Source organism: Numenius arquata, unplaced genomic scaffold, assembly GCF_964106895.1.
Source record: "Numenius arquata unplaced genomic scaffold, bNumArq3.hap1.1 HAP1_SCAFFOLD_1321, whole genome shotgun sequence".
In the NCBI taxonomy this organism is placed as follows: Eukaryota; Metazoa; Chordata; class Aves; order Charadriiformes; family Scolopacidae; genus Numenius; species Numenius arquata.
This window is the reverse complement of record NW_027415166.1, coordinates 1-12,028: the sequence shown is the minus strand read 5'-3', so window position 1 is coordinate 12,028 and position 12,028 is coordinate 1. Positions and strand designations below refer to the sequence as shown.

Genomic DNA, 12,028 nt, shown 5'->3' with positions numbered 1-12,028 from the left:
TTAGGGAAGAAGTCTGAGACGAGCTTTTCCCCTCACCATGAACCACGGGAAGACTCTCTCCCCTTGGAAAGATGCCTGCAGCATAGCAAAGATCTGTTTTTTGCTCTCAGCATCAAAAAACACCAGCCTCCCTTCCTCACAGTCCAAGCAGATTCGTATCCGCTTGGGGACACTGCATAGAGTCAAGGGGGTAACATTACGAGAGGTCAGAGCCTCGTACCGACCACTGTTATGATAGAGAGCCCATATCACCGGTTCGAGCTGCATGGAAGATGAAAATCTCCTTATCTGACAATTCTTGGCCACCCCGATGGCCCACATGCCTACTCCACAGATCTCCACGTCCCAGAGGTGCCACCCCGATGTGAAGCTCCTCGAGCCCAGCACAAAGGGCCCGGATTTGAACCTCTCCGGGTTGGAGGGCAGGCCCTGGCCACGGCCTTCCCAATGCACAAGCTTGCAGTCTTCTGAGAGATAAAGACCATCATTGGCGGTCTCCGGGTCCAGCGTCATCTGTGCTGGAGGTGGAGAGAGAGTCAGGCTCATGGCAGCAGATTTGGGGGGAAACGGGGCATTTTCTCTCCCCTCCCATCCCTCTGACCAAGTTGGGACTCCTCTAGGCATCGCCTGGTGGTGGGACCAGGGTGGGAGAAGGGGGAAAGGAGGCAGCAGAGCACTTTAGGTCAATCTTTGGGGACAGCAGAGCTTCTTTTACCATATTTTTTTGATTTCATATGATGGCTCGGTTGGGCACGCGTTCGGTTCACTTACTTGTCAAAGGAAGTTCGAGCACCAGGACATCTAGAGGGAAGAGAAAAATGTGAGAGGCAGAAAGATGAGTTGGTGTGATTGTGGGTTTCTGCAAAAGTCCCGAGAGTCAGGTACAGGCTTGGGGGAATGTCGAGAAACTTGAGGAGGCAGAGGAGAAGAGGAGGACAGGCAGGGAACATCAGACCAACGCTCCCTGCTCGTTCCCTGTCTCATTGTGGGATCTTGACAGAAACAACCCCTCATTCAGCACCCAGGATGCGTTTCTTTCCCGTGGCTTCACTCCGTCCCTCCCCACCAAGAAGCACGATGGCATTTGCCTTTCTGCACCTGCCCTCGGTACCTTGCAACTTCTCCAGAAGTTCCTTGATGTCTGGGTTCTTCTCAGTGAAATCAGAGAATTTCTGTTCCAGCTCCGGGGAAATATCGAGGGAGTGGGAGAGCGTTTCCCTCTGGCCCCTGGAAGGGAAGAGGGGATGGATTTACGCCTGGTTGTAGTTTGCTGCTCCGTGTTTTCTCAGCACTCCCTGCTCCTGCCTCCTGCCAGCCCGTGTCCAAATTCATCGTTCATTAAGGAGAGAGAGGCAGAGCCCTCCTTCCAACCCCCCGTGGCCTCGGTCAAGTCCAAGGGCTGTACTGCAGAAGAGCCAACCCGTCCCTACGTGCTTTCTCCCAGTGTGCTGCCACAGAGCTGCTCTCTGGTGGTGACATGGTGACAGGAGAAGGACCACATACCTGATCAAGGTGGTTCCGATGTCCTGGATGAGAGAGAAAAAGAGACTCAGTGACATGGAACACCTCCCCTTGGAGTACCGGGGTCCCACTCTAAGGAAGTCCCTCTCTGAGCGGGTTGGGGTAGAAAAGCGAGGGCTGGAGACCAAGCTCAACGCGGGCCTTCACAGCAAGTTTGGGAAGCCTGGGCTCTCACCTTCAGGAGCTCCCAGTCTGGCTGCTGGTATGTCCTCTCCATCTCCCCAATCAGCGTGCCCAGGCTCGTCGTCTCCTCCAAAAGCCTCTGCAGGATTTCTTCATGGGCTTTCCTCATCCCTCTGTCCAGCAGCTCCAGCTGGACCAGAAGAGAGGACTCCTGCTTCTCCAGGAACTCGTGCAACTTCCTATATGTCCTCACAATCTTCTGCTTTGCAGCTTCTGTCCTCTCCTGCCAAGGGCAAGCCGAAGCGGGGAAAAGGGAAGCAGAGAGCAGGAGAAGAGCATCAAGGGTCAAGGGTGGGCCATGCCTTAGTGGGACCCACCAAGAAGAGGCATTTGGGGAAGATACAAACCCCCTCTTCATTCCCCTCACCTCCTGAGCATCACCCACCCCTGAGGGAGAGGAGGAGGAGGAGATATTCCTCCTTTCTTCCCCCACCCTCTGCCCAGGAAAAATGATGGGCACCTACAGTGTGGTCCTTGATTCTGTCTTCTCTGTCCTTCACGGAAGATTGAAGCGCCTTGTGCTCTGATTTCAGACGGTGCAGTTGGGTCTGAATGTGTTTCTGAGAGGAAAGAAAGAAGTCCCCTGTGGAGTGGAATCATGGTCTGCAACCCTCATCAGAAGCAACAGGGAACTCTTGATGGCTCTTGGGGTAAGTGTTGGCAGAGTTTTGGGACCCCCATGACTGTTTCAAAGTGATTTACCTCCCCCCTTTTTTCCTTTTTTCTTCTTTTTCTATTTTCACAAAGGTCAAGGCACTTTCCGGGAGCTGTGGGGTGGGAGAAGGGCTGAGGATCTCTCCCTCTCCTTTCCTACTGATCTTCAGCAGAGCTGACCTTGATAAGGGACCCGCACCCCGGAGGACAGAGCCATTTATGGAGTTTTGCAGAGGGATTGTGGTGGGGAGAAATCCTATGCCTCTGTTTCCTACCCTCCACTAAGACCCTGATCGTGCCTGAACCCTGGGGGAGAGGACCCCTTGGTCCCCAAGAGCGTGGTGCTCCTACGTCCACCTCTTCCTCAGGGCAGGCAATGCCACCTCAAGAGTTGGTAGCAAGAGACAAGGATGCTGAGTCCACAGGGGGTTTATCCCACAGCCCAAAGGCTCTACAGGGATCTCCACCCATCAAGAGCAGCAACACCAGGAGCTTCTGGACCTTTGTGTCTCAACACACCCATAACCCCCTCACCTTGTACTCCTGGGCAGCCTCGTCCACGGGAACCACAGAATGGTCACGGTGCACCTTGGACCTGTCGCACACCAGGCAGATAAGCCTTTTGTCATCTTGGCAGAAGAGCTTCAGGGGTTCCTGGTGCTCCTTGCACAAGTTCTCCCCTCCTCCCACCTCTCTGTTTGGTTGCAAGTTCAATCTCTTGGCCGCTTCAATCATGGTGGCCAACTCCCTGTTGGGACGGAGGGTCTTCCGTGACAACGTCTTCCAGCACTGGGGGCAGGAGAAGTTGGTGGTCAGTCCTTCCCAGGTCTCAGTGATGCATGACTGGCAAAAGCTGTGCCCACAGTGGATGGACACGGGGTCCTGGAATATTTCCAGGCAGATGGAGCAGCGGGCTTCATCCCGGAGGATTTCCACAGGCGTCCTGGCTGCCATGAAGAGCGACCAACTGAGCTCCTTTCCCTCTCAAGTGATCAGAAAGATGAGAGATTTCTCTTCCTGATTCTACACCATTGGTTACACTGAGACCCAGCCCCTTCCCAGCAGGGCTTCAGGCAATACATTAACTTATATTGCCCTGGGAAGTAGTGGTTGGACAGCTGAGGAGGACAGGGATTGGAGACACCCATCCCATGTTCACCCTTTCCTGGAGGCGCTGGGATTTTTCAGTCTCCAAAGCCACTTCCAATCAGTGGAGTCCAGTAGGATTTGGTGACTCCGCAGCAGCTGGAAGAGGAGTTTCATGCCCTGGTGGCACCTCAGAGAGCTTGTGGTGCAGCTAGGGCTGGGAGACAAGCAGCCTTGTAGGGCTGTTTGGGAGGACTCCAGCATCTCTTGGGTGACCCGAAGGGTTCAAATGTGCAGCTCACTGCAGGGCAGGGCGTTCCTGGCTGTCAGAAGCAATTTCTGCCGCTCCTGACCCTTGGGACATCAGCTTTGCCCTTGGGGTAAGGTGGGCCATCAGAGCAACACCCTGCCGAGACTGCTCTGGAGCACAGAGCCTCAGGCGTCCCTGGAGATTGCTGATGCCTCCAAGACCCTCCAAGGTCCCAGTTGGTTTCTCTGAGCTACGGTGACAGAGCTGAGAGGTCCGGACTGACGCTTTTCCTTCCTTTCCTGGCTTTTTCAAGGCCTTTGACTTTCAAGAGTGGTTGTTACCCCTTATTTCCAGCATCTTCACCTATCAGCCCATTTCCCGTCCAGCTGTTTTTTCAGGCACAGCAGGAGGAAGAGTCATCGCTGTTCCCTCCCGACACAGCTGAGATGGAGCAAGAAAGGGCTTCGTTTAGTCCTTTCCTTTGAGTTTTACTTGAGACAGGTAAAGGGAAGGCAACAAAGCCTCCAGGATTTGCTGGGGTGGTCGTGGCACAGCACCATTTTCCTAGTTTCTAACAAAAAAAAAAAAAAGAGGAAACAGAACCAGAGCCAGCTTCTCCAGCCCCGCAGGACCATCATAGGTGACTGTCAAGAGTCAACATGGTGGAACGTCAAGGTAAGAAGAAATTGGAAAGGGTTGGAGAAGGGCAGGAGGGGTTAAAGCTTTAACCCTGGTGTCCCCAGGGGCTGTTGCACAAATCCTGGGCTTCATTCTCCTGCTCCTCCCAGGGTGATATTCCCCAGAGAAATCGTGGAGGGCACCCAAATGTTAAAAAATCCACCCAAGGTGACCCTTTCTCAATCTTGGGCTCTTGGAAATGCCGTGAGAATGAGATTCGAGGTGGATATTGGAACTCATTTGTTCCGCTGTATTCTTTACCGGCCACCAAGTCCCAAAATACAGTGTGGTTTCCTGCATCAAAGCAAAGGCTTGTCCAGAGCGCGCCGTGTCCATCTCGCTCTCTCAGGGAGCCAGCTGGATCCTGGACTCCCAAACCCAGAAGAAAGGCAGGAGTTTCTCTCCGTTGAAAGAAGTCAGAGGAAAAGCAAAGGCCAAGGTCTCGTTATGGGCATCGAAGAAAGCCACGTGTCCCTTCTCGTAGTCCAGGGAGATCCTGATGGTCCTCGGCCTCCCCTTCAGAGGCTGATCTGTTTCGAAGGAGGTAAGAGCTTGAAAGCTGTCCCCGCAGATGCCAACGGCCCAAATCCCTTGGGATGGGTCGAGGTTAACCCAAGCCTTTCTCCATGCCAAGTCTCTGGCCACCCCCATGGCCCAAAATCCCCAACTCCCCAGTTGCACCTCCCAGTAGTGCCTCCCCGCTGTCAAGCCTTCATGAGCCAACACGCAGCAGTAGGTGTCAAATCTCTGGGGGTTGTTGGACAAATTTTTCATCCCACCTCATGCTCCTCCGGTCCTCAGAGAGGATGAGGTGAGGGTTGGCCGTGTCTGGATCCAGGGTCATGTTTGCTGATGGGGAGGGAAGCAGGAGAGAAGAGAAAACAAGACGTCAGAGGGAAGGTGAGGGACATTTCTCTCCACCTACGCTCTCCTGCTTTTTTTTTTTCCCAGGGATGAAATCTTGGCCGGACCGAAGCTTTGGTAAAGGCTTTTCTCCATAAAGATCTATTTAAAGGCTCCATTTTTGATCGCCACGGAAGTGGAAGAGGAATTCACCTTGCCAACCCACCAGGAAAGCCAAAATTCCCTGCTTTTGCTGTCTTTTTCTCACATGGCTCCCCCTTCCCCACCCCAGCGTACCTCCAGCCTCCCAAGACTTACCCCATTGCGCGTCCAGTTCAACTGGGAGACTCTCTGGAAGGAGGGAGGAGGAGAGAGAAACAGGTAAATACGAGGGGGGTGTGGGCTTTTCCCCTTGCAAAACGAGTAAAAGCACCAAGTGAACAAGTCCAGCTCCTGGCTGGGTGGGAATGGAGTCTCCCTCCCTCTTCCAGCTCCAGCCCTGGCCAGGAGGGGTATTGAGTGACTCATCATTAACGTTCCTCAGCTGGGGCTTTCTGCTGGTGATTGGCCAGTGTCTGCTCCTCTCCAGCTGCGGAAGAAGCCTGTGTGAGATTTCCCCCCCTTCCTTTGTACCTTTGAATTTCCTCAGGGCTTCCTTCAGTGCGATGTGTTTCTGAGATAGATCCTGGAGTCTCTTTTCCACTTGGGGAAACTTTTCCATCAGTTGCTGGGAAGTCCTCGCTTCACTCCTGGAAGGAGAAGGCTTTTGAAGTTCTTCCTGGCTGCGCGAGCCATGGAGAAACCCAGCTTAAAAAAGCTGCTGGATGAGTTTATTCCTCCCCGAGCATCAGGTTGGGTCAGTTGAGACGTTGCTGGGCACATCAGTGATTCGGGGCTTCTTCACCTTCCCGGAGCTACTCCAACTACCAGGGGCTTCACCTTCCAGTTGCTTTTCCACCTTCCAGGGGGGTGAGACAGTGGAAGAGGTTGCCTAGAGAAGCTGTGGCTGCCCTATCCCTAGAGATGTTCAAGACCAGGTTGGATGGGGCTTTGAGCAACCTGGTCTGGTGGGAGGTGTCCCTGCCCATGGCAAGGGGGTGGGACTGGATGGTCTGGAAGGTCCCTTCCACCCCAACCCATCCTGTGATATCAACCCCATATGGGCTTGCTCCCCTCCAGCAGCACATGTGAGGCCAGTATCTGGGTACGAGGACCAGTTTGATGCTTCCCAGTACAAGGGGTGGGGGGGGAAAGAGGGTGAGGCCACCAAACTAAAGCCCAGGATGGATGGGGAAAGACTGGGATAATCTAGCTTGGATATGGGGAAGTATCAAAATGTTACAAGGGCCCAACAGGGTTAGAGAGAGGGCAGAGCCAAATATCAGATCCCTGCAAATGCCTCTCATTAGACCCTGTTAATTGTTTAATTACACATTAAGGCTGGGAAAAGAGGGCTCCTGGGGCCATAGGCATCCTCTCCCTGCTCTTATCTGCTTTCCCAGGCAGGGATGCCTGGAGAGAAGAGAAGGGTTTGATGGACCTTCATCTGAACCCCTGGGTCTCATCTCCTTGTGCAGTGGGTTTTGGAGAGGAACCAGGATGACTTTTCTTCCTCCAGTTCTCTTAAGAAACTTCCAAAGAAAACCCTGCAAGAAAATAAAAACCCCAAGACAAAAAGCACACACGCAAGGCAGAAAGGACTTAGAATTGCAATTTTAATTTTAAATCCCCATCAGGGCAAGTTTGCAGCCACCCTATAACAACCATTTAGAGATTAAAAGATCAAAATGGAGTTTAAGGCACAGAAATGCTCCCATTTTGCACTAAAGGAAAGGAACCTGAACACCGCTACCCTTTCCTGTCCCTTTGGTGGTATTGGGACAAAACCCAGCCCCTGGTTTCTTTCCCAAGGGTAAGTTGGTGGCTTTGGGGTATTTTTGTCCTGTGCCTTAGGGAAGAAGTTTGAGTTGAGCATCCTCCATCACCATGAACCACGGGAAGACTCTCTCCCCTTGGAAAGACGCTGGTGGAAAAGTAAAGATCTGTTCTTTGCTCTCGGCATCAAGAAACACCACCCTCCCTTTCTCATAGTCCAAGCAGATTCGTATCCGCTTGGGGACACTGCGTAGAGTCAAGTGGGTGTTATAAGGAGAGGTCAGAGCCACGTACCCATTTAGGTTATGATAAAGAGCCCATATCCCCTTATCAGGCTTCAGGCACAACCCGAGGCCCCTTGGAACTGACTCCTTGGCCACCCCGATGCCCCAAAAGCCTTCTGTGTGGACTTCCACATCCCAGGAGTGCCACCCCGATGTGAAGCCCCTCGAGCCCAGCACACAGGGATCAAATTTGAACCTCCTTGGGTTGGAGAGCAGGATCTTCTTATGGCGTTCACACTGAACAAGCTTGCAGTCTTCCGAGAGATAAAGACCAGCATTGGCTGTCTCCGGGTCCAGCGTCATCTGTGCTGGAGGTGGAGAGAGAGTCAGGCTCATGGCAGCAGATCTGGGGGGAAACAGGGCTTTTTCTCTCCCTTCCCATCCCTCTGACCAAGTTGGGAACCCTCCAGGCATCGCCTGGTGGTGGGACCAGGGTGGGAGAAGGGGGAAAGGAGGCAGCAGAGCACTTTAGGTCAATCTTTGGGGGCAGCAGAGCTTCTTTTACCACATTTTTTGATTTCATATGATGGCTTGGTTGGGCACGCGTTCGGTTCACTTACTTGTCAAAAGAAACTCGAACTTCAGGACATCTAGAGGGAAGAGAAAAACATGAGAGGCAGAAAGATGAGTTGGTGTGATTGTGGGTTTCTGCAAAAGTCCCGAGAGTCAGGAACAGGCTTGGGGGAATGTTGAGAAACTTGAGGAGGCAGAGGAGAAGAGGAGGACAGGCAGGGAACATCAGACCAACGCTCCCTGCTCCTTCGCTGTCTCATTGTGGGATCTTGACAGAAACAACCCCTCATTCAGCACCCAGGATGTGTTTCCTTCCTGTGGCTTCATTCCATCCCTCCCCACTCCTTCGCTGTCTCATTGTGGGATCTTGACAGAAACAACCCCTCATTCAGCACCCAGGATGTGTTTCCTTCCTGTGGCTTCACTCCGTCCCTCCCCACCAAGAAGCACGATGGCATTTGCCTTTCTGCACCTGCCCTCGGTACCTTGGAATTTCTCCAGAAGTTCATTGATGGATGGGTTCTTCTCGGTGAAATCAGAGAATTTCTTTTCCAGCTCCGGGGAAATATCGAGTGAGTGGGAGAGCGTTTCCCTCTGGCCCCTGGAAGGGAAGAGGGGATGGATTTACGCCTGGTTGTAGTTTGCTGCTCCGTGTTTTCTCAGCACTCCCTGCTCCTGCCTCCTGCCAGCCCGTGTCCAAATTCATCATTCATTAAGGAGAGAGAGGCAGAGCCCTCCTTCCAACCCCCCGTGGCCTCGGTCAAGTCCAAAGGCTGTACTGCAGAAGAGCCAACCCGTCCCTACGTGCTTTCTCCCAGTGTCCTGCCACAGAGCTGCTCTGTGGTGGTGACATGGTGACAGGAGAAGGACCACATACCTGCTCAAGGTGGTTCCGATGTCCTGGATGAGAGAGAAAAAGAGACTCAGTGACATGGAACACCTCCCCTTGGAGTACCGGGGTCCCACTCTAAGGAAGTCCCTCTTTGAGCGGGTTGGGGTAGAAAAGCGAGGGCTGGAGACCAAGCTCAACGCGGGCCTTCACAGCAAGTTTGGGAAGCCTGGGCTCTCACCTTCAGGAGCTCCCAGTCTGGCTGCTGGTATGTCCTCTCCATCTCCCCAATCAGCGTGCCCAGGCTCGTCGCCTCCTCCAAAAGCCTCTGGAGGATTTCTTCATGGGCTTTCCTTATCTCTGTGTCCAGCTGCTCCAGCTGGGCCAGAAGAGAGGACTCCTGCTTCTCCAGGAACTCGTGCAGCTTCCTGTATTTCGTGACAATCTCCTGTTTTGTAGCTTCTGTGCTCTCCTGCCAAGGGCAAGCCGAAGCGGGGAAAGGGAAGCAGAGAGCAGGAGAAGAGCATCAAGGGCCAAGGGTGGGCCATGCCTTAGTGGGACCCACCAAGAAGAGGCATTTGGGGAAGATACAAACCCCCTCTCCCTTCCCCACAGCCCTTGAGCATCACCCACCCCTGCGGGAGAGGAGGAGGAGGAGATGTTCCTCCTTTCTTCCCCCACCCTCTGCCCAGGAAAAATGATGGGCACCTACAGTGTGGTCCTTGATTCTGTCTAATCTCTCCTTCACAGAAGATTGAAGCGCCTTGTGCTCTGATTTCAGACGGTGCAGTTGGGTCTGAATGTGTTTCTGAGAGGAAAGAAAGAAGTCCCCTGTGGAATGGCATCATGGTCTGGCACCCTCAGCAGAAGCAACGGGGAACTCTTCGTGGTTCTTAGGGTAAGTGTTGGCAGAGTTTTGGGACCCCCATGACTGTTTCAAGGCGTATATCCCACCCCCTTTTCCTTCTTTTTCTATTTTCGCAAAGGCTAAGGTTCCTCCAGGGAGATGTGGGGTGGGAGAAGGGCTAAGGATCTCTTTCTCTCCTTTCCTACTGATCTTCAGCAGAGCTGACCTTGATAAAGGACCCACACCCCAGAGGACAGAGCCATTTATTTATTTATTTTTTATTTTATTATTTATTTTTTTATTATTTATTTATTATTTTTTATTTTATTTTTTTGCAGAGGGATTGTGGTGGGGAGAAATCCTACGCCTCTGTTTCCTACCCTCACCTAAGACCCTGCTCGTGCCTGAACCCTGGGGGAGAGGACCCCTTGGTCCCCAAGAGCATGGTGTTCCTACGTCCACCTCTTCCTCAGGGCAGGCAATGCCACCTCAAGAGTTGGTATCAAGAGACAAGGATAGGTGAGTCCACAGGGGGTTTATCCCACAGCCCAAAGGCTGTGCAGGGATCTCCACCCATCAAGAGCACCAACACCAGGAGCTTCTGGACCTTTGTGCCTCAACACAACCATAAACTCCTCACCTTGTACTCCTGGGCAGCCTCGTCCACGGGAACCACAGAATGGTCACAGTGCACCTTGGACCTGTCACACACCACGCAGATAAGCCTTTTGTCATCTTGGCAGAAGAGCTTCAGGGGTTCCTGGTGTTTCTCGCACAAGTTCTCCCCTCCGTCCATCTCTCTGACCGGTTGCAGGTTCATTCTCTTGGCTGCTTCAATCACGTTGGCCAACTCCCTGTTGGGTCGGAGGGTCTTCTGGGCCCCCGTCTCCCTGCACTGGGGGCAGGAGAAGTTGGTGGTCAGTCCTTCCCAGCTCCGAGTGATGCACGACCGGCAAAAGCTGTGCCCACAGTGGATGGACACGGGGTCCTGGAATATTTCCAGGCAGATGGAGCAGCAGGCTTCATCCCTGAGGATTTCCACAGGCGTCCTGGCTGCCATGAAGAGCAACCCCCACAGCTTCAGTCTCCACGTTTGTTTCCTTTTTCAAGGAAGAGGAAGGAGAGAGACTTCCTGATTCTACACCATTGGTTACACTGAGACCCAGCCCCTTCCCAGCAGGGCTTCAGGCAATACATTAACCCATATTGCTCCAGGAAGTAGGGGTCGGGAATTGGAGACGCCCATCCCATGTTCACCCTTTCCTGGAGGCGCTGGGATTTTTCACTCTCCAAAGCCATGTGGGTTCAGGTCAAGTTCTCTCGCAGAGCTATAGATGTAAGTGCACTACGCGCAGCTTCTGGAGCAACAGTGTGTGCCAGCAGTGACCTTGAGAGCAGGGGAGGAATGAGAAACACCAGTTTCACATCCAGAAGCACACCCTGACAAAAACCAGGACACAGCCTGGGAACTGAAACTTGGTTTTGGTAGCACAGAATCATAGAATCACTGAGTGTTTAGAGTTGGAAGGGACTTTAGATATAAAGATCATCGAGTTCCAAGCCCCCTGCCATGGGCAGGGACACCTCCCACCAGAGCAGGTTGCTCAAAGCCCCATCCAGCCTGGCCTTGAACATTTCCAGGGATGGGGCATCCACAACTTCCCTGAGCAACCTGTTCCAGTGCTTCACCACCCTCACACCTAATATCTAATCTAAATCTCCCCTCTTCCAATTTACAGAATCACAGAATTCACAGAATCACCTAGGTTGGAAGGGACCTTTTAAGATCATCTAGTCCAACCGATGAAAAAAAAAAAAAAAAAAACACCAAAAAAACCACCTCAAAAAAACAAAAAACACACAACACCCACAAACAAACCACACACACCACCACACCACCCAACACTAATCCATATTCCCAAGCACCATGTCAACTCCTCTCTTGAATACCTCCAGGGATGGTGCCTCAACCACCTCCCTGGGCAGCCCATTCCAATGCCTGACAACCCTTTCAGTAAAGAAATATTTCCTAATATCTAACCTGAACTTCCCCTGGCGTAACTTGAGGCCATTGCCTCTTGTCCTATCATCTGTAACTTGGGAGAAGAGACCGACCCCCGCCTCTCTACAGCCTCCTTTCAGGTAGTTGTAGAGAGCGATAAGGTCTCCCCTCAGTCTCCTCTTCCCCAGACTGAACAACCCCAGCTCCCTCAGCCTCTCCTCGTAAGACTTGTGCTCCAGACCCCTCACCAGCTTCGTTGCCCTTCTCTGGACCTGCTCCAGCACCTCAATGTCTTTCCTGTGGTAGGGGGCCCACCAAAGCTGGACGCAGTACTCGAGGTGGGGTCTCACCAGTGCCGAGTACAGGGGGACGATCACCTCTCGGGTCCTACTCACTACACTGTTCTTGATACAGGCCAGGATGCTGTTGGCCTTTTTGGCCACCTGGGCACACTGCGGGCTCA

General features: G+C 52.9%; 2 protein-coding genes across 2 annotated transcripts; both read right to left on the bottom strand.

Moving 5' to 3' along the window:
- Positions 1 to 3,312, bottom strand: LOC141478415 (E3 ubiquitin-protein ligase TRIM39-like). The gene is made up of 5 exons (XM_074167499.1): positions 2,947 to 3,312; positions 1,504 to 1,526; positions 1,112 to 1,227; positions 772 to 801; positions 1 to 518 (listed from the first exon to the last, which is right to left on the bottom strand). Exons 1-5 carry the CDS (start codon positions 3,310 to 3,312, stop codon positions 1 to 3), a joined length of 1,053 nt encoding a protein of 350 aa, XP_074023600.1.
- A 3,600-nt stretch (positions 3,313 to 6,912) lies between these two features.
- Positions 6,913 to 10,686, bottom strand: LOC141478417 (zinc finger protein RFP-like). Its single transcript, XM_074167502.1, has 7 exons — positions 10,204 to 10,686; positions 9,429 to 9,524; positions 8,958 to 9,188; positions 8,765 to 8,787; positions 8,373 to 8,488; positions 7,935 to 7,964; positions 6,913 to 7,682 (listed from the first exon to the last, which is right to left on the bottom strand). The coding sequence occupies exons 1-7, from the start codon at positions 10,621 to 10,623 to the stop codon at positions 7,165 to 7,167; spliced, it is 1,434 nt and encodes a 477-aa protein (XP_074023603.1). The 5' UTR covers positions 10,624 to 10,686; the 3' UTR covers positions 6,913 to 7,164.
- Positions 10,687 to 12,028: the final 1,342 nt, after the last annotated feature.